The 21,714-nt window shown below is 51.8% G+C and overlaps 2 protein-coding genes across 2 annotated transcripts; one reads left to right on the top strand and one right to left on the bottom strand.

The window, feature by feature from the left end:
• Positions 1-651: 651 nt before the first annotated feature.
• On the top strand, positions 652-10,240 carry TMEM221 (transmembrane protein 221). Its single transcript, XM_049877365.1, has 3 exons — positions 652-1,275; positions 3,171-3,256; positions 8,437-10,240. The coding sequence occupies exons 1-3, from the start codon at positions 956-958 to the stop codon at positions 8,904-8,906; spliced, it is 876 nt and encodes a 291-aa protein (XP_049733322.1). The 5' UTR covers positions 652-955; the 3' UTR covers positions 8,907-10,240.
• A 5,745-nt stretch (positions 10,241-15,985) lies between these two features.
• MVB12A (multivesicular body subunit 12A) lies at positions 15,986-21,141 on the bottom strand. Its single transcript, XM_049877366.1, has 9 exons — positions 20,955-21,141; positions 20,727-20,825; positions 20,507-20,603; positions 18,042-18,168; positions 17,273-17,392; positions 17,086-17,192; positions 16,870-16,931; positions 16,504-16,560; positions 15,986-16,349 (listed from the first exon to the last, which is right to left on the bottom strand). Exons 1-9 carry the CDS (start codon positions 21,042-21,044, stop codon positions 16,287-16,289), a joined length of 822 nt encoding a protein of 273 aa, XP_049733323.1. The 5' UTR covers positions 21,045-21,141; the 3' UTR covers positions 15,986-16,286.
• Between the last annotated feature and the right edge of the window lie 573 nt (positions 21,142-21,714).

Here is a 21,714-nt window from a genome sequence, read left to right as displayed (position 1 = left end):
AAAAATATATGTATTTTAAAATTTGTTCAACACAACAGAGAACCCCTGAGGGAGCAGGAGAGCAGTGGGAAGCAGGCCCCAAATTCTCATTAAAAAAAAACAGACTTAATGGTCTGACTGAGACTAGAAAGACTCCGGAGGTCATGGTGCCCAGACCGTCTGTTAGCCCAAGACAGGAACCATTCCCAAAGCCAACTCTTCAGACACGGATTGGACTGGACTATGGGATAGAAAATGATACTCGTAAAGAGTGAGCTTCCTGGATCAAGTAGACACATGAGACTGTGGGCAGCTCCTGTCTGGAGGGGAGATGAGAGGGCAGAGGGGGTCAGATGCTGGCTGAATGGACAGGAAAATAGAGGGTGGAGATAAGGAGTGTGGTGTCTCATTGTGGGGGAGAGCAACTGAGTGTTTGCATGAGAGACTGACTTGATTTGTAAACTTTCACTTAAAGCACAATAAAAAAAATTTTTTTTTAATTCGTTCAAGTAAAAAAAAGAGAGAGAGAGAGAAACAGCAACAACCACAAGCAAGTCGGCGCTTCTGGGCGGCGGCGGGCGCACCTGTAGCGCTTAGGAAGCTGTGGGGCGGGGCTTAGACCCTCAGTCCCTTCAGGCCCCGGAGGCCGCGAGGGGGCGCCCGCGGCGGGCTCGGGGCCTGGAGGCAGAAGAGACTTTGTCCCAAGTTTTCTCCTAGCTTCAGTGTCCCCGCCGTGCCCCGGAGCCCTGTCAGACGCCCCCCTACCGCCCCCTGAGCACGGAACCTGGGGACCCCTTCCCCGCCGGGACACGAGGACCCCTCAAACTTCTGGACACCCCCCGCTACCTGCCCCCTTCGGAACTCCCTCGGGGAACCTCGGATACCCCTAACTGTTCTGCCTCCTTTTTGCCTCCTCGACTGCCTCCTTAAACCCTAGGACTTCCCCTGGACCGTGGAGCCCCGGATCCCGGCCCCCATGGCCCGGTCGTATGGCGGCCGGGTGCTGGCCGCAATGACCTTGCTGGGCATCCCAGCGGCCGTGCTGGCGGCGCTGGGTGCGCAGCTGCTGTTCCAGCTGCAGGCGGGCCGCGCCGAGCTGCGAGGACCCCGCGCAGAAGGCCTGGCCCCCGGGCTGGGCGCCGGACCCGGGCTGCCCGAGGACGCGGCTGGGGCACTGCTGCCGCTGGCCGCCGCTCTGGCCGCGCTCGCCTTGGTGCTGGCCCTCACCTGCCTGCTGCTCGCCGCGCTTTGTGGCCACCTAGGCGCCGAGATGGCGCGGGGGCCTGGCCCCAGCAGGTAGGGGCGCTCGGCGCACAGCCCGGAGGGGAGGCCGGCTGGATGTTGGGGAGCCGCTGGCCGTCTGGGCCTCAGATGGTGAAAAAACTTCCACCCTTCATCCCTCCCTCCCCCTTTCTCTCCTTCCCTCCACTCGCCCCCTCCATTCTTCCATTCCTTCCCTCCTCCCTCACTCCCTCTCTCTAACCATCCATCCATCCCTCCCAGCCTGCCTCCCTCTATCCTTCCTTCCTTGTCTGACTCCCTCTAACCATCCATCCGCCCAGCCACCCATCCACTCATTCCTCTTTCGTTTCCTTCCTTCATCTCTATACCCACCTACCCACCCATCCACTCACGAATCCATCCACCCGTCCCTCCTTCATTCCCTCTCTTGCTCTCTACCCACCCACTCATCCATCTTTCTGTTCATTCATCCATCCACTCATGAACGCATCAATCCACCCATCCATCTATCCGTCCATCCCTTCCTCTCTCTCCCTTTCTCCCTCCATCTCTTCCTCCCTTCATCTATCCCCCCTCTTTATTCCTCCATCTCTTTCTCCCCCCATCTATCCCTCCCTCCCTCCCGCTATCCCTCCATCTCTTCATCCTATATTTGTTGAAAATTTTCAGCAGGTGCCTCTCCTGCTGCGACCTCATTTACAGATAAGGAATCTGGGATCAGGCAGTGTTCTGGTCTGTGAAATGAGGGCAGTCAGGTGCTGAGCAAGTGTCTGGCAAAGAGTAGCTCCCTTGTGAGAGCTGGATGTTTGAGTGGAAGGATTTAGACACATGGGTTATGGGGGTGGGGGTGGGTGGATTGGAAATGGATGGATAGATGGATGGGTGGGTGGTAAATAGGAGGTGGATGGGCAGGTGGGTTAAGGATGATGAATAAATATTTTCTTAGTCCCCTAGTGCTGCTGTAACACAAATACCACAAGTGGATGGCTTTAAAGAACAGACTTTCATCTTCTCACAGTTCTGGAAGCTAAAAGTTCAAATGATTCCTTCCTTGTTGGTAGCCCCAGGTGTTCCTTGGTTCCTTGGCTTGTAGACAATACTCACACAGCGTCTGTCATCCTCTCTGTGTGTCTCTGTGTTTAATCTGCTCTTTTTATAACTCAGAAGTATTGGATTTAGAGCCCAGCCTACTCAGATATGATCTAGTAACATAACAAAGAAAACCTTATTTCTAAATAGGATCACATCCACAGTTATAGGAGTTAGGATTCCAACACATATTTTGGGGAGAGGGGACACAATTTAATCCATAACAGGTGGTGACTGTTTAAATGAATGGATGGATGGATTCGTGGGGTATGTTTAAATGGATGGATGGATGGTGGGCAATGGTTGAATATTTGATGGCGATGGAAGAATGGATAACTAGTGAATGGATGGTGGCTGTTTAAATGAGTACATGGCTGGCTGACTAGCTAGCTGGCTGGATATGTAGTTGAATTATTAAAATACATCTTTGGGTAGTTGGATGGATGGGTAGGTGGGTGGATGGATGAATGGACAGACAGATAAATGGGTGGGTAGATGGGTGGTTAGATTCATGTAAGGATGGATGGATGATACATGGATGGATATCAGAAGAATGGGTGGTAGATGGATGAATGGTGAATGGGTGGACTGATGTATCAGTGGTATCTAAATGGTGGATGGTTAGATAATTGGGTGGATGGATGGATGGATGGGTGGGTGGGTGGATGGATGGATGGATGGTGGATAAGTGGATGGATTCAAATGTGTGGGTGGGTGGCAGTTGGGTTCTCACATGAATCCCAGGTCCCCCAAAGCTGACTGTTCTCATTCAGGCCACTCCCCCACCCTCCTCTCACTGACTTCCCTCACCAGCTACACCTCCTGAGGCCTTTTCTTCCTTCTCCACGTCCCTCTTCCAGGTGTGACTGGTTTCTCTATGATTGCCGCCTCCTCAGGCATGTGGCCCTCGGCCTCTTCTGCTGCGGAGTCTCTGTCTACTTAGCAGGTGTGTGCTGAGGTGGGGGGAGGACTTGGGGTGCAGGGCCTTGGGTTAGGGTGGCCAGGGGTAATGACGAGGGTCAGCTCTGGAGCCAGCCTACCTCAGTTGAAATCTTGCCTCTGATATTTTCTTGAGCTGGGACCTTGGAGAGATTCCCTCTGAGCCTCAGTTTGCCCATCAATACAATGGGGATGATAACTGTTGTGCCTTACAGAATTGTTGAGGGAATTCTAAATTAATCCATAAAACTTTGTGGGTGTCACTGGGCCCTGGCGGGGTTTCCATAAACATCAGCTATTGTTGAAACATTTTACTTTCTTTAATTCTATACCTGTAGTTGAATAGAAGTTTCCAAGTCCTAGGTGGTTCCTAGACATAGTGTTTCACAGGTGTTAGCAAAAGCTGTTTGGGTTACAAACAGCAGATATTTCAGCTCAAAATGGTTTAAGAGAGAAAAATTACTCTTTATACACCAGAAATGAAATTTTATTATTTCGTTTTGTTTTTACTTTTTTTTGTTGTTGTTGCGGTGAAACTATATATAACAAAAGGTACGATGGTCCAACAATTTCTACAGGTACAATCGAGTGACATTACTTTCTTCAAGTTGTGTAACCATTTTCACTCTTCTTTTCCAAATCATTCCACCACCTTTAACATAAATTCAATGTCCCCTGAGCAAAACCTCCTTTCTCTCTCCCTCCCACCCCTGGTAACCAAAAATAATCTTTGGTTTCTATTTGTCTATTTCATGTAAGTGGGATCATACAGCATTTGTCCTTTTGTGACTGACTTCTTTCAGTCAGCATGGTGTTTTCAAGGTTCATCCAGGTAGAGGCTTTCACTGGGGCTTCCTTTCTCTTTACGGCTGAGTAGTATCCCATTGTATGGATAGACCACACTTCGCTTATCCGTTCATCTGTGGATGGACTAGGAATGAGATTTTCAATCCCAAAATATGAAGCAGAGTAAAAAATAACATCTCAGGTGCTAGGAAGGACACATTCATATTATCTTTCCTTTCCCGACTTGAAATAACTTTTCTTAGACCAACTTTCTCTCACCCAGATGAACTGGTAAAAGAATCAAATCATCATGATTCTTTAAACAGACTGGACATCTTATATTTTGTTTTAATCTTGAAACACTCACTGATGGTGCCGCAGACTCAGTGCTCAGGATTATACTTGGGTCTCTGCCAGCCCTAAAACAACCTGCTTTATCAAAAGAAAAAAGAAAATACTCAGTTGAATGATAAACCAGGGGTGTGCTATTCCTGTATTTTTTTTTCTTATTCCCACAAAAGGCAACTAAAGGTAAAATATATATTGAAAATACATGTTTAGGGGATGAGAGCCTGGGGTTCATTACGGGAATTTTGTATAAAGGGCAGGGAACTCTGCATAACTTTTGTTGTTTGACTTAATAGAACGCTCACAATGTGTTTTTTTTTTTTTTTTCAAAAAGGAAAGTTGGGTGGGGCTCCTGGCTCTGAAGAGATTAGGAGGCATTGGCTTCAGGTGTGGCTGGAGCCAGGTGTTCACATGAGGGAATTAGAAATGCCTCTCACTTCACTTCTCCATCTGATAGAGACGCCTGTATCCATAAAGGTTTTTGGCACGATGCCTAGAAACTCAAACCTTTTCACGGGCCAGCAAAAATGTTGGAGGCCTAAGAATAAAATATCCTAGTTTTAAAGAACGAGAAAAATCACAAAGGCCAAAAAAAAGTAACATTACATCAGTCTCATTAAGCATTAAACTTGGAATTCATTCACCTCCCGTTTAGATGTTTTGTGAGATTAAGCAACCACTTAGCAAGAATTCTCCAGCCAAACATTTGTTCACCATTAGCCAGGGTTAAAAGAATGGCTATAGAAGTCCTTTCAAAAATGTTTAGAGCAAAAATAAGGCCTTGACCTGGTTTTAATATGCCTGATATGATGCAGTGTGGCATCTTCAAAAGCGAGACTGGGTAGAGCCAGAGAAAGCATCAAAACAGCCCACTTGGAGCCAATGAGTCCCCATCAGCTCTGGGCTTCTATTAGCAGTGGCTGCAGAAAGAGAATTCCTCTAGCTCCTACTCCGAGCAAAAGTCTCAAGGCTGACTCTGATTGGTTAAGCTTGAGTCATGTGATATCCCTGCACCAATCACAATGACTGGGGGAAGCAATGCTGTCATTGGCCAGGCAAGGTCCCATGCACATCATTGATGCCAAAGAAGTGGGTCAGAAAGGTGGGTCAGTACTTTCTAGACCCAGTTACTGAGGCGAGGGTGGGGACTGGACCAGGGGTCCTCAACAGGGACCAATTCTGTCCCAACCCAGGGGACACTTGGCACTGTCTGGAGACATTTTTGGTTGTCACGACTGGGTGGGGGGTGATGCTACTGGCATATAGTGAGTGGAATCCAGGGATGCTGCTAAACATCCTACAATACACAGGACAGCTGCCAACAGCCAAGAATAGTGCCAACTGGACACCAGACAGGGCAACAGAGGAACAGGACAGGTCCTCAAGGTCACCTTGCTGACCATCTTGTTGTTCCGGTCAGCAAACTGAGGCCAGAGAGGGACTGTGATCTACCCAAAGTCACCGACACCTGGGGTAGAGTGAAATGTGTGCCCTGTCAGGAGAGGGTCCAGGGTGGAGGGTGGGCATCCAAGACTAGGGTAGCAGGGTGGCTGCCTGCTCAGGGCAGAACTAGGGTGCAGGGTGAGGGGAGGGAGGGTCATGAGGGCAGAGCCAACATGCCCTAGGCCATGAGCCATGGAAGCCAAAGCCAGGGGCTCCAGAACTGGAAGACCAGTTTGTGTGTGTGTGTGTGTGTGTGTGTGTGTACTAAAATACATATAAAACTTACCATTTTACTACTTTGTTTTTTTCCTTTTTGTCCATTTCTGGGCTCCCTATTCTGTTCCACTGATCAATTTTTCTATTCCTGCATCAATACTACACTTTTTAAATCACATGGTTTTCATAACAAGCCTTGGTACCAAGGGCAGTACATCTTTTCTCTCATCTTCTGTAATACCATGGTCTTAGAAATACACTATGCTCTTAGAAATAAATTTTAGAACCAACTTCTCGGCTTCAATGAAAAAATTCTCTTAAGGTTTTTATTGCAAATTCATTGAATTTATTTGGAAAGAATTAACGTCTTTAAAATACTGAGTTATGCCATCTACAAAGTACCTTATCATTTGTCTAGTTTCTTTTGTGCTTTTTTTTTTCCTTGTTGTTTTTGTTGTTTTAAATTGTGCTTTAGGTGAAAGTTTACAGCTGAAGTTAATTTCTCATACAAAAATTTATACACATATTGTTATCTGACCCTAGCTGCTCTCTTTATAATGTAACAGCACACTCCCCCTTTCCACCCATGTTTCTTGTGTCCATTCAACCAGCTCCTGTCCTTTCCTGCCTTCTCATCCTGCCTTCAGACAGGAGCCGCCCATTTGGTCTCATGTATCTGCTTGAACTAAGAAGCACACTCTTCATGAGTATCATTTTATGTCTTCTAGTCCAGTCTAATCTTTGTCTGAAGAGTGGGCTTCAGGAATGGTTTTAGTTCTGGGTTAACAGAGCGTCCCAGGGCCATGGCTTTGGGGGTTCCTCCAATCTCAGTCAGACTATTAAGTCTGGTCTTTTTACAAGAATTTATGAGTTCTGCTCCACACTTTTCTCCTGCTCTGGCAGGGACTGTCTGTTGTGTTCCCTGTCAGGGTGGTCATTGATGATAGCCAGGCACCGTCTAATTCTTCTGGTCTCAGGCTGATGGAGTCTCTGGCTTATGTGGCCGTTTCTGTCTCTTGGGCTAATATTTTCCTTTTGTCTTTGGTGTTCTTCATTCTCCTTTGCTCCAGGTGGGTTAGGACCAATTGATGCATCTTCATTTTAACCATTTTAAAGTGCACAATAGAGTGACATTTAGTCCATTCACAACGTTGTGCAGCCACCACCTCTATCTAGTTCTAGAACATTCTCATCACCTCAAAAGGAAGCCCCACACCCATTAGCAGTTGCTCCCCATTCTTCTCTCTCCCAGCCCCTGACAACCACTGATCTGCTTTCTTTCTCTATAGATTTGCCTGCTCTGAACATTTCATATCAATGGAATTATACACTCTGTGGCCTTTTGTGTCTGGCTTCTTTTCAGTATAATGTTTTCTAGGTTCATTCATGTTGTAGCTTGTATCAGTGCTTCATTCCTTTTAATGACTGAGCAATATTCCACTGTATGGATGGACCACATTGTTTTTCTTCACTCATCTGTTGATGGACACTTGAGTTGTTTCCACCTTTTGGCTTGTGCAAAGTGCTGCAGTGAACATTGGTGTACAAGTACCTGTTTGAGTCCCTGCTTTCAGTTCTCTTGGGCAGATACCTAGGCATGGTATTGCTGGGTCATATGGTAATTCTATGCTTAAGTTTTTTGAAGAACCACAAACTATTTTCCAAAGCAGCTATCCCACCAGCAACAGACAAGTATTCCAGTTTTTCCACATACTCGCCAACACTTGTTATTGTCCAGTTGTTTGATTTTAGCCATTCTAGATCTCTGGGTGGCACAAACAATTTGCACTTAACTACTAACCTAAAGGTTGGGATTCGAACTCACCCAGCAGCACTGCAGGAGAAAGGCCTGGTGATCTGCTTCTGAAAAAATTACAGCCAAGAAAGTCCTATGGAGCAGTTGTACTCTGTAACACATGGGTCACCTTGAGTCAAAAGCAAGTGAATGGCAACAGGTTTTTGGTTTTAGGGGGTAGGAAGTGGTATCTCATTGTGGTTTTGATTTGCATTTCCTGAACTAAGGATGATGAGCGCCTTTTCATAAGACCTGGGTTTTCAAGGTGGCTCTGAGCTCATGGCTGGGTGACCTTGGGCCAGGGACTTCCTTTCCCAGCCTCAGTTTCTATACCTGTGAAGCGGGATCACTTCTGTGGTTTCCTAGCTGGGCAGCTTTGGGGAGTCCCCTAACCTCTCTGGGCCTCAGTTTCCTTATTTGTAAAATGGAGATGGAGATGATGATGTATTGTAGGAGGTCAGAGGACCAAATGAATTCACGTATGTGCCTGGTATGTTGTGGGGTTTTCTGTGATGATTCCCTTTTGGGGGGAGCCTCCTGAGGGCTTGGTAGCTGATGTTTTTCTTGAATGAATAAATGAGAGTCATTTCCCTCCCCAGCGCTGTCCATCTACGCTCTGCTGCTCTTTGAGATTGAGACGGGCGCGGCAGCTGCCTCCATCCTCGGCTCAGGTGCCCTGTTCCTGGTGGCCGTGCTGACCCACACTCTCCTCCGTGCCGCCCGGGCTACTCGCCATGGCCTCCACGAGCTGTCCCCGCCACCCTTTGAGGACGACCCCACTCGTCTCACCGAGGTCTCCAAGGCCAGCCCTAGGGCTCAGCCCCAGCAGGGTACCCTCCGCCATTCCTCCTACTTGTCCTGCCCGGAGCCTGGGGTCCCCCTTGGGCCCATGGTCACCACCACAGCACCTTCAGCCCTGGGGGGAGGCCGGGAAGGCAGCCTGCCTGCATCCCGGATGCACCGGACACTGCCGGCCGGCACAGGGCCCTGGGATGGGGTCACCCATGACATGCGCAGCATGCTAGGCCACAGGCTGGGGGCCATGGGGAAAGACTCGACACTAGTGTGAGCCCAGAGGTCAGGGATAGGGGTCTGGTGTCAGGCAGCAGGAAGAGGACTCTGTAGGGATAGGTCCAGGCTTAGCCGCAGTAGCAGTACAACTTGATTCCCTCTTGGTTCACGGCATCTCAGGATCTCACGCTTTTGTCCTCAAGGAGAGGAGCCCTGGTGGCAAGGTGGTTAAATGCTCAGCTGCTAAACAAAAGGTTGGCAGCTTGAACCCACCAGCTGCTTCATGGGAGAAAGATGTGGCAGTCTGCTTCCATAAAGACTTATAGCCTTGGAACCCCTATGGGGCAGTTCTAGTCTGTCCTACAGGGTCACTATGAGTCAGAATTGAGTCAATAGCAATAGTTTTTTTGGTGGACCCTCAAGGATGCCTCGTGGTACAAAATAGCTGCCAGGGCTCCAGCCTTCACCTCCTCACTTGGAGGGAAGGGCAGAGGCCAGGGCTGGGTCAGTGCCTTCAGAAAGCCTTCCTGGGAGGCCTTGGGACCATCCTGCTTATACCTAACTGGCCAGCACTGAGCCCCACGGTCACACCACCCTGCAGAGGGAGAGCTGGGAAACATGGCCACCCAGAATGCATGAAGTTCTGTTACAGGCAGGAGGGAGGGTGGGGACTCAGGTGGCAGTTCTCTGAATGCCTCCATCTATTTTACAGATGAGGAAACCGAGGTTCCGAGAGAGGCAGTGACTCATCAGGGGGCTCACGGCCAATACTGAGCATCAGAGCCAGGATTCGAACCTGGGTCCTGTAGCCCCCATGCTGCAGACCACGCAAGTTTCAGACTCTGCGATTCCCTGCTGCGCCCCCTGGGCCGGGAGCGTCTGAAACCCATGTGCCAAGTTCAGAGCAGCCCAGGGCCAGAGACATGCCTGCAGGTGAGGGGTTCCCCTCCCTGTGCCTCGGTTTCCTCATCTGTAAAATGGGTCAGGAAGTGGTTCCTCCTCAGGGCTCCCACGAGGGGGACATGTGTGACTGACTCAGTGTGAGCCCCTCCAGTGCCCTGTGCACAGTAGGTTCTCAATCTTGCCACCCAACCCTGTGCCACTGTTAGGGGCAAGGCGGGTGGCTGGTGGCTGGGCTCCCACTGCCTTCAGGAAAAGGGGGACTGATGGGCAGTTTCTGGGGCTCCTCGAGCTGACAGGACTTGGCATAGATAAGAACAGAGACCCAGGGGTCTCCAGAGATTCCCCACCCACCCCTGTCCCGCACAGCCCACAAATAAACTCAGACTGTCCACTGTCTCTGCATCACTTGAGGGGTAGGGTGCAAGAGCAGGGTGGGGGCAGGATGTGCCCCTTGTAGACCCCAGTCTGGAACCCCGAATCCCACCAACACTCAGACATAGTAACTCCCCCTAGGGGTAGGGATGGCCCGGCCCCCATTCCATTGCCTTTGAGTTGATTCCGACTCATAGCGACTCTCTATCTATAGGACAATGTAGAACTGCCCATAGGGTTTCCAAGGTTGTGAACCTTTACGGAAGCAGACTGCCACATCTTTTTTCTGCGGAGAGACTGGTGGGTTTGAACCACCAACCTCTTGGTTAGCAGCCAAGCGCTTAACTACTGCAGCACAAGGCTTTTTGCCTGGTCCCCCACCCTCACCCAAATGGAGAAATGTCCTCAGAAGTCTCCCAGCTTGTCCGTTCTCAGCCATGGGGCTCCAGAGCCCAGGGAGAGGAGAAGGCCCCACTAAGACCCCACCCAGTGGACAGAGAGGCTCAGGGAGGTGATAACACCCAACAGGGGGCTGGTCCCTGAGCAGACCCTAAGCTGGTGAGACACAAAAAACTGATGCCTCACCAGGCTTTGTGCCTCCTCTCTGGCCCCTGGGAAGCTGGGCAGACCTCCTAGAGCCTCCATTTCCTCCTCCGTGGGGTGAGTCAAGAGATAACAAACGTGAGCGTCTCACTTGGCGTACCGCATTTGGGGAGATGCAGTAAGCATTGGCTCTTAGAGTGGATGAAATCAGAATAAACAGAACATCCTTGTGTGTGTCTAGTACTGCAGGCACCAGCGAAGCGCTGTACCAGCCTCAGCTAATTCTCAGGAAAACTCCTTTCACAGATGGGGAAACTGAGGCCTGAGAAATGAGGCCACTTGTGCATGTCAGAGCACATGGTGGTGGTGGCTGGAACCCCGCCACGCGGGGCTTCTGGGATGGAGCAGGTGTCTGGGGCACACTGGTGTCTCAGGTTTCTAAAACACTCTGGAAATGGGGCAGGGTCCTGGGGTCTCAGGGAGGGTGGGGATGGGAGGGGAGAGAGACAGAGAGCCCCGGCTGGCTGCCTACGAGGAATGTCTTTGACCTGTCGGGGGAGCTAAAAGCTAAATACTGGGGTCCCAGAAGACCCCTGACCCCAGCTCAGAAGCAGAAGGTGCTGGCCTCATCCTCAGGGCCAGGAGGAGATGGGGGCACAAATTTTAAGAAGGTAAAATCCTTGTTCGCTCGAGTTTTTTGCAGTGTTATTCACAACAGCCAGAAGATGGAAACAACCCAAGCATCCATCAACAGGTGAATGGACAAACACCTTGTGGTCCATCGATACAATGGAATATTACTCAGCCATAAAGAGAAATGAAGTCCTAACATACACTGTGACATGATGAACCTCAAAAATATGATGCTTAGTGAGACAGGCCAGACACAACTGGCCACATAGTGTACGATTCCATTTATGTGAAATATCCAGAACAGGTAAATCCATAGCCATGGAAAGTGGATTAGTGGTTGCCTAAAGCTTGGGAAGGAGCCCTGGTGGCTCACTGGTTAAACACTCAACTGCTAACTGAAAGGTTGGCGGTTAGAACCCACCAGGGGCTCTGTGGGAGAAAGACCTGGTGATCTGCTTGTGTAAAGATTACAGCCTAGAAAACTCTATGAGGTGGTTTTACTCTCTAATTTAGGGTCATTATGATTCGGAATCCACTCAAGGGCACACAATGAGCTTGGTGGAGGGGGAACGGGGATTGACTACTAACAGGTACAGGGTTTCCTTTTGGGGTGATGAGTATGTTCTTGGAACAAGACAGAAGTGGTGGTTGCACAACATGGTGAATGGACTAAATGCCACTGAATCGTGCACTTTAAAACAGTTAAGTCTATGTGAGGTGAAATTTGCCTCAATTTTGAAAATGTAAGAATGTGCTCACTCTTGGGCTGGTGCTGGTGCAGGCTCAGCCGCTGCTGGGAAGTGAGCACCTCCTTAAATTCTGTGCCCTGGGCACCTTGCACCTCACAGTAGTCCAGTCTCTGCTCCTTCCCCTGAGACCTCAAGCTGAAGTTCAGCAAACTCTGAAAGGTTTTGGGAGGCTCCTGGGAGCGCTGCCCACAGCCTGGCCAAAACCCAGCCCCATTCAGCCTGCCCTGGACAGGGAGCTGAGCATCTTTGTACAGAGCAGAATCAGGTGGGAAGGGATGAGGCAGGCCCGGAACTGGAGCCAAGCGTTCAGGTCACTGGTCTCAGAGGAGACACATGATCAGGGTTTGGCATGTTCCAGGACAGCCCTGGTTCAGCAACAGTCATGGGACCTGCACCTCAGTTTACCTTCATAAAACAGGAATAACAGCTCCATCCCCAAAGCACAGCCAGAAGGACCAAATAGGAAAGGGTACCAAGAGGTCCCTGGATGTGGTAAATGGTTTCCACACAAATACTAACTTAGATGTCGGTAGTTCAGACTCATGTACCAATGCCGTGGAAGGAAGGCCTAACAACCTGCTTCTGGAAAGAATACAGCCAAGAAAACCCTGTGGAGCAGTTCTGCTCTCTAACACCTGGGTCGCCATGAGTCAGAATTGACTCGATGGCAGTGGGTTTGGTTTTGGTTGGATCGTCTCAATTATTCCACAGAGCAGCTATCAGCATTCTGGTGCATTTTAGGGCGTAGTCAATGTCTTTCAAAGATCTTATCTTGGTTTGGGGTCTCCAGAACCAGACCCTGAGATGATTTGTGAGCATGTGCTTTATCTGGGAGGCAACCCAAGGAACCCCCTGGGGGGTAGGGGGCTGAGACAGGGAAGAAAGGAGAGCTGTAAGAGGCGCCAAACACTGTAGGCAACAGGGGCTCAGTTTGGCTGGGGACTTCAGGGAGACAGCGTAGAGCACACACCTCAGAATGGTCCCACCCCGAGGGGCGAGGAAGCTGGGCTGTTTATTCACGTCCAACCTAATTTGCATTTCCTGGAAAACAGATTCCAGGATGAGGATTTCAGGGCCTATGGGGTATCTGAGAATTGATCCCAGGAAGTCCCCCTGGGGGATGGGGAATTGAGACAGGAAGGAAAGGAGCCCTGCAGGGAGCGCCAAAGAGCGGATAATGCCATGGGTAACCAGGGCTCCAACCCAATGGGGACCTCAGGAGCATACACTTCAGAGTAGCCCCACTTCAGGGGCAAGGGAGCTGGGGCATATATCCTCTGATTCCCATCAGGCATTGGTGAGAGCTGCTTCCGGGGCTGTTAACTCCTTGAACTTCCTGCCGTCCCTATGCTGGGGTGGATACACTCCTGCAGCTAGAGGAGGCCCTAGGCAGAGTTCCAGGTGTTTGTCCTGAGTGACCTTCACCATGCACAGATGGTGTGGAGGTAATGGGGGGCACAGGAGGACACATACAGCGTCCAGTACTCCAGATACGTTCCATTTTTGCAACAGCAGGCTTAAGTGGAATATTGAAAGCACTTAACCACACTGTGTATTGATTTTTGAAGCTACTGGCTTTTGGATTCTGACCATGTGCCAAACACCATGCCTGACCCACACACTCATCAGCTCTAGGTGTTACCATTATTGTCCATGATACAGGAACCAGTGTCAACCCAGAATGTAAATGGAATGGAAGGTAATTGCTCGAGGCAGGCACTGATTTGGGGGCAGAGAGCGGTGGGGACCACAGCTAGGCTCTGCAACATTGGAATGCAGGAAGTGTGAGGTTACTGGGATTTGCTCCATCCACCCTGCTTGGACCTCGGCTGCAGAAACCTCCCAGCTGCAGAGGCCTTTCAGAACTGAGAGGTGTTTTTTGCAGTGGTCTGTAGGGGCAGCCAAGAAACACAGCCCCAAGGCTCCATGCTGTGAAGACTTTGGCAGTTTCCATTGTAAAGACGGGAAACCTGAGACTCACAGAGGTTAAGCCACTTGCCCAGGGTCACCAGCTAGTGAGCAGTGAGGAAGAGAGAGGGTATTTCTGCAGAAAGACCCACTTGGTACCCAGCCCCCCTGTGTTGCCTCACTCTCAGCACCCTGGACCCAGCAAAAGGCAGGAAGGACCAACACCCTTCTTGGACAGAGGGCTGTGGCAGCCAGAAGCCTATTTCATCCTATGTCAGGTCAGCCTGGAGCATGGTGCCCCAAACTACCCAGTCCTGTGGGGTCTAGGACCGATGTGGCCTTAGTCAGGGCTGGTGCACAGCTCCCTGGAGGGAGGGGTTACATGCAGAAGGTGGGGATGTTACAACACTGAGTGATGGTGGCAGGATGGTGCTCTGGGGGCCCAGTCACACAGGGCCACCCTGGAAAGTGATCGGGGCCGGTTTGGGGTGGCCAGGATGCCGGCAGGGAGAACAAACAGCCTTTGCTTCCCGTAGGTCAGATCAGGTTCTGCAGTGGCGCCAGGCGGGTGGGGAGGGGTCCAGAAGGGAGGAGTGCAGGGAGACACCGGATGCAAGGTGACACACAGGCGGGAGAAAGGAGGGGGGGCCACACACCCACCCACCTCAGAGGTAAATGGGTGGCATCTCCAAGCCAGCTCAAGTCTGGGGAAGCGTACGTTTTGTACTGTCTCCCCACCCTAGACTCCCAGGATGGGGCTGTGAACTCCCTCAGACCCTCTGTCTCCCACTTCAGACCCCCAAGGCAGGGCTATGTGTCCCCCGACAAAGCCCCCAGGGCAGGATCCTATCCCCCTCAGACCCCCAGGTCAGGGCCCTGCCTCCCTGCTCAGACCCAAAGGCAGGGCTACATCTCCCCCCTCAGCCCCCAGGATAGCGCTGTTGGACACAAACTCCTGGGTGGGACACACTCACACACACCCCCACATACCCCCACAACGGAAAAGTAATGTACAGAACAGCCTAGTGGTCAAGCGTGCAGGCTATGGGTTGAAATCCCAGTTGCGATCTTAACTTCCCCTACCATAGTTCCCCTATATGGTAACAAAAACAAGCCTTCCCTCCAGGCTGTGTGTTCTGTATGCAATGTGATATAACTGGTGACTATTTATATGGCTTGAACTGTGTATCCCCCCAAAAGATATGTTCATGTCCTGACCCTGGTACCCATGGAGATGACCTTGTTGGGAAACAGGGTCTTTGAAGATATTATCAGTTAGGTTAACATGAGCTCCTACTAGAGTGGAGTGGGCCCTAATCCTATCTGACTGGGGTCCTTCCTTATTCAAGAGAGACAGGGAGACACAGGGGAGAAGGCCATGTAACGACAGAGGCAGAGATTGGAGTGATGTGGCCACAAGTCCAGGAATGCTTGGAGTCACCAGAAACTAGAAAGAAGAAAGGAAGGACCCTTCCCTAGAGCCTGCAGAGGCACCGAGGCCCTGTGGACACCCTGAATTTGAACTTCTGGTCTGCAGGGTGGTGAGAATAAACCTGTTGTTCTAAGCCACCCAATGTATGGCCATTTGTACAGCAGCCCCAAAGGACTAATATACTATTACTGTTAGTCACTGCTATCATTCACAAGGGGCCCTGGTGGCGCAGTGATTAAGCATTTGGCTGCTAACCCGAAGGTCAGTGGTTTGAATCTACCAGCCACTCCTTGGAAACCCTATGGGGCAGTTCTACTCTGTCCTATAGGTTCACCATGAGTCGGAATCGCCTTGGCAGCAACGGATTTTTCGGTTTTATCATTCCCAAAGGAAGGCCAGGACTGGGTCATCTCTGCCATCAAAAAACGCTACCCAGTCACTCTCAGCCTCAAATTCCCCTTTAGTACACTGGGAGGCCCAACACGCTGCCTTCCCTTGGCCTGCAGGAGCTCTGTGATCCCCTCTCCCCCACCACCAGAGTCCCCCAGGTGTGCGGGTGGAGGGGGTGAGGTCCAGGCCAGGATCAGGACTCTAGAGGGCAGGGCAGCAGTGTTTATTGCCGGAGGACACGCCTCCTCCCAGCACCATATAGTTTGACACAAATGACTTGAAGGCACTGGTTTCTGTCTAACCCCACCCCTGCGGGTGGGGGCCCAGGGGTAGAAGTCGCCTCTGTCCCCTTTGTCTCCCAGTAGCCTCGCCCCACCCCCTCCTCCAGGGCTGGGTTGACAATGGGGCTCCCTGAGTGCTGAGACACCGAGGTTCCCAGGAGGCTCCATGGCCAGGCTGGGGGCACTGGCTGCAGTGTCAGGCAGGGGCTCCCGGGGTGGGCGAGGGGCTATGAGACGCTGGGGGGCAGGCGGGCAGCTGCCGTCTTCTCCACCACAAAGCCGTAGTTGTACTGTTGGGGAGGGGGTGTCACAAAGTGAGGGAGGGGCTGGGGATGAAGGGAAGGCCACAGGGAGTGATGGAGGAATGGCAGGTAATGGGGGGCCAGGGAAAGATTAGGGTGGGGGGTGTCCCAGCACCTGGCCCTCTCCTGCCCCAGCACCTACCTCCTCCTCAATGTCTGCCAGTGACTTGATGGTCAGGTCAGCAAAGGCAGAGAAGGCCTGGTGGGCAGAGGCAGGTCAGTCTTGCATCCAGAACCCACCTTGCCACCCGCTATCTCCTCCTCTCCAAGGAAGCTCCCCACCCAACATCTGCCCCCTCCCCCGCCCCGCCTTGGACTCCACACTACCTCAACCCTTTCCCCAACCCAAGGAATGTTCCAGAACCTTTTGTGAAAATTATGTTCCTCAAATACCCCGTGTGGCCCCAGGTGCAGAAGGCCCAGTATGTGTGCCAGAAGCTGCTGAATATGGGGTGTAACCCCTCCTGGATCCCCTGTGCCTAGGACAGGGATGGGGGAGTAGACTCACCAGGGGGCCACAGCTCTTGCCCTCGAATCTGGGGTGCAGCGTGAAGGGAACCCCATCCATGGCTGAGGAAAGTATGGGGGAGGGAAGACACTGAAGTGCTTGTTATCCACCTGCCCTGGGGGGCCACCCGGGCATCAAACAGGCATCATTTGAATCTTGGCTCTGCCCCTTCCCAGCTATGTGACCCCAGGCCTCAGTTTCCCCTCCTGCACTTACCTGAGATGCCATAGAGGCTGGAGCCCTCATAGATGGAATCATTCCTCCGTAAGGTGGACGTCCGTGAGCCTAGCCGCGAAAGTGTCCGCTCTGGGAAGCTGCCCTTGCTGTGGAGATGGGGTGGCTCTGGTCAGGCCTGACGTACCCCCACCCACTGCAGCCCTCACCCCCACGCCCTGGGGCTCACCTGGGCTGGCCCGGAGGGTCCAAGGAGAGGCCCTGCATGTCCCGGCTGAGCCCGCGGGGCTTGGGCACTGGCCGCGGGGCCTTGGCCTTCTTGCACCAGATGGCAAAGCCACCCATATCCCTGGAAAGGAAGAAAAGAGGGAGGGAGTGTGGCCAGTCCAGGTGGAAAGGCCCGGAAGAGAGGGACCTGGACTAGAGGCCGGGGGCCCACGTTCCAGTGTACAGGCAGGGTGAGTTCACCAGGCAGGAGGAACCTGAGCCTCTGGCTGATCCATTATTCTAGGGATATTTGTTTCAGCACCTCAACCCACACCCTAAGCACATTCTCTTGCTGTTAGTTGTTACTGAGTCAACTCTGACTCACCGTGAGGTGATCCCACGTGTGTCAGAGTAGAACTACTTCATAGGGATTTGAGGGCTGTGACCTGTCAGAAGCAGATCACCAGGTGTTTTGTTGTGGAGCCACTGAGTGGTTGGAACCACCAACCTTCTGGCTAGTAGTCGAGTGCTTAGCCATTTCAGCCACCCAGGGACTCCTAGCAACACAATATCTGATGCTTAATGCTGGCGCCCATCACTGTTCTAGAACACACCAGCTCATACACTCCTCACAATGGTCCTATGAGACTGGGACAATGGTCTCATTTTTAAGACACAGAAACTAAGAGCTGATGGCAGGGACAAGAACTCGAGGCAGTACCTGAGCGCCAGAGAGGCCCATACAGGAGTTTAGAAGGGCGGGAGGGAGGCTGGTGGCTGGGGAGCCCTACCCTACTCGTAGGTATCCAGGCACCGTCTTGGTCTTCCCGCTCAGGCAGACGTCAAACACGGCCATGTCTGCAGCCCCCAGGGGCACCAGCTTCACACACATGCGTTTCTTCTTGGACACTGAGGCCCCTGGGGTGGGTCGGGGAAGTGAGAGAGGGAAGCAGGGAAGGGCAGGAGTGCCCAAAGAGGGCTCCAGATAGAGCTTGAGCCTGCACAGCTACTGGAGGAGATGGGTTAAATCAAGAGTGGTATAAGCATAGGAGGGGGCACCAAGCAGCCATTAGGAGTCATTACCATTTCCCATTGAGTTGACTCCAATTCACAACAACCCCGTGTGTCAGAGCAGAGCTGTGCTTGGAGGATTTTCAGTGGTTAATTTTTTCAGTAGATTGCCAGGCCTTTCTTTTGAGTCGCCTCCAAGTGAACTCAAACTTCCAACCTTTCAGTGAGCAGCCCAGCGCATAAGCTATTTATTCTACCCAGGGACTCCTTAGGACAGGCTGATCTTTGGTGATGTGGACAGGCATTCATGGGGCAGCCATGGACACCACAGTGAGGATGCCCAGCCAGGTGTCCATCCTGGCACTCCAAGCCTCACTTTCCCTCAGTCCTCTAACCCAGAGATTGACCAGCCACGGGCCACGAGCCAAATCCAGCCCAAAACCTGCTTTTTAATGTCCCAGAAGCTCAGATGGTTTTTATATTTTTGTTGTTAGCTGTGGTCAAGTCGGCCCCTGACTCCTAGCAACCCCATGCACAACAGAAGGAAATACCGCCTGGTTCTGCGCCATCCCCGTGATCAACTGCGGATTGGACCATTGTGATCCACAGGGTTTTCACTGGCTGAATTTCAGAAGGCAATCTTCAGGCCTTTCTTTCCGGACCTTCTCAGTCTGGAAGCTCTGCTGAAACTTGTCCAGCATCATAGCAACATACAAGCCTCCACTGACAGACGCACGGTTGGGCACGAGGTGCACTGGCCAGGAACTGAACCTGGGTCTCCCACATGGAAGCAATAATTCTACCATGGAACCACCACTACCCGCTTTACACTTTTAAAGGGTTGTGTCTTAGTTACCTAGCACTGCCATGACAGAAATACCAGAAGTGGATGGCTTTAACAAACAAATTTATTTTCTCATAATTTAGGAAGCTGGAAGTCCAAATTCACAGCGCCAGCTCAAGGGGAAGGTTTTCTCTGTCAGCTCTGGAGGAAGGTCCTTGTCTCTTCAGCTTCTGCTACCTGGTTCCTTAGAGATTTCCACGTGTGGCTTGGCATCTATCTTACCCCAACTCTGCTCTTTTGTGTGCTTGTTTAATCTCTTTTATATCTCAAGAGACTGACACAAGATACATCCTACACTAATCCTGCCTCATTACATAACAAAGACAAGCCATTCTCAAATGGGATTATAACCACAGGTATAGAGGTTAAGATTTACAGTACATATTTTGGGGGACATAACTCAATCCACAGAAACTCTGGTGGCGTAGTGGTTAAGTGCTACAGCTGCCAACCAAAGGGTCGGCAGTTTGAATCCACCAGGCGCTCCTTGGAAACTCTATGGGGCAGTTCTACTCTGTCCTATAGGGTCGCTATGAGTCAGAATCAGACTTGACAGCACTGGGTGGGCTGGGAACTCAATCCACAACAAGTTGTAAAAGAAAAATCTCACGGCAATCCCAGATGCGCAGAGCAAACTCCTCCACACGGTTTTCAAGGATGTGACCTTTTGGAAACAGGCTAGGCAGGTCTGCTTTCTGAGGCACCTCTGCGTTGGTTAGAACCGCCACTTTTTTGGCAAGTAGTTGAGTGCTTAACTTTGCACTACTCAGATGCCTGGTCACAACCTTAAAAACCCTACTCACCAGTTTTACTAGGTAACACATGGGATCTCCATGAGTTGGAATCGACTAGATGGCAACTGACGATAAAAACAAAAAAGAGAGATAAAGTATATGCAACAGAGACCATCTAATCTGCAAAGCCTAAAAAAGGGCTATTACCTAGCCCTTTACAAAAAATAGTATCAACTTCCGTATCAATAAATATATCCCAAGAAATCAAACAAAGATGATAGGATCAGGCTGGGAAATGAGATGGTTTGAAAGAGGAGTGGTCAAGGCTGGGACCGGCATGGGTGGTCTAGAGGAGAAGGAATTAGCTACGTGAACAGGAGGGAAAGAAAGAGCGTTTCAGGCATGGGGTACTGCGCGTGCAAAGGCCTGAAAATGAAAAAAAGAACTGCGCGGAGGCTCCATTTGGCCACGGGAAAAACTGACTGACCCTTACTCTGAGCCAGAGACTGTGAGAATCGCACAGTTCAAACCAGGGCAGGAGACATCGCACCGCCCCAGAATACGGTTGGGCCAGCCCCCTCATCACCCGGTACACCGAAGGGGCTCCCAGCCTGGGCGTAGAGGACGCGCGCCTGTCATTCCTCCCCTCCCCCGACGCAGGTCTTACTGGAATCCTGGGGGTCGCAGACCGGGGAGAAGCCGGGTGGAAGGGGACTTTTGTCCACCAGGACCTGGATCTCGGCCACCACGTTCTCCTGCGGGTTCTGGGGGACACGGCGAGGGTCACAGGCCGGGGCGGAGGGGGGACAAAACGCCCGCATCAGGCCTCGCGAACAGACGGGAGCGGCGGGCGGACCCCGGAACCCTCGAGCGCGGGCGCCCCCTACCTCGAGGCTGCCCAGGGGGCTGAGACACAGAAAGTAGCCGGATTTCTGCGCGAAGCTCTTGCTGAAGCTGGCCGGCGTCCCCTCGACGGTGCAAGAGATCTGCGGGGTGGGCACAGGTCAGCTCCAGGTTCCCACCCGGAACGCCGCCGCCTCGACCCCCATTCAACCCAGTTCCCCGATGCTGCCGCCTCAGCCCCAATTCAACCCCCGCCCCCCGACGCCGCGCACCGCGCTGAACCCTCGCGGCGGGGGCGCCGAGGCCGATGACCAGGCCAAGCCGGCCAGAGGCGCCGAGTCGTTCCCGGGCCCCGAATCCATCCTCCAAGCCGAGCGCCGAAGGTTGGAGACGGCCTCTGACCCAGGAGCCGCCGCCCGACGGCCTAAATCCAGCGACGGTCCGAACTACAACTCCCAGAGGGCCCTGCGAGGGCGGTGGCCCCAGAGGCTTGCAAGTGCACATGCTCAGGGAGACACCACCCAATTGCGTGGGCACACGGAGCCACTCCCCTCATATGTAACCCACGTGCGCCCGTGAGCAACGTTTACGGAAGAAGTCTCTCTTCTTATTCGCCACTAGCAAGTTTAGCCGGACGTATCGTCACAGCAGAGCGCAAAGGGACGCGCTCCCTGACTACATTCCCCAGAATTCCTTGCGGCAAGCTTGGCGTGTCCAAGTTTAATTGTGATAAGTGAGGAAACTAGTTTTAAGAAGCCTATCCAAAGGCAGTTAGCATGGGGTATACAACTTTTAGTTTAAATAACAAAAAATATAGGTCACCCATGAGCCACGAAACCTTGAGCATAACTTGAGGATTTGTTCACAGGTACATTAAAACTAACTTGTTGCCATGGAATCGACCCCAACTCATGGCCACCCCCGCGTGTCAGAGTGGTACTGTGCTCTATAGGGTTTTCAGTGGCTGATTTGTCAGAACTAGACTGCCAGGCCTTTCTTTCGAGGCACCTCTGGATGGACTCGAACCTCCAG

Source organism: Elephas maximus, chromosome 3 (assembly GCF_024166365.1).
Source record: "Elephas maximus indicus isolate mEleMax1 chromosome 3, mEleMax1 primary haplotype, whole genome shotgun sequence".
Taxonomy (NCBI): Eukaryota; Metazoa; Chordata; class Mammalia; order Proboscidea; family Elephantidae; genus Elephas; species Elephas maximus.
Note: the sequence above shows the minus strand (reverse complement) of the source record. Positions and strands in the feature narration are given on the sequence as shown.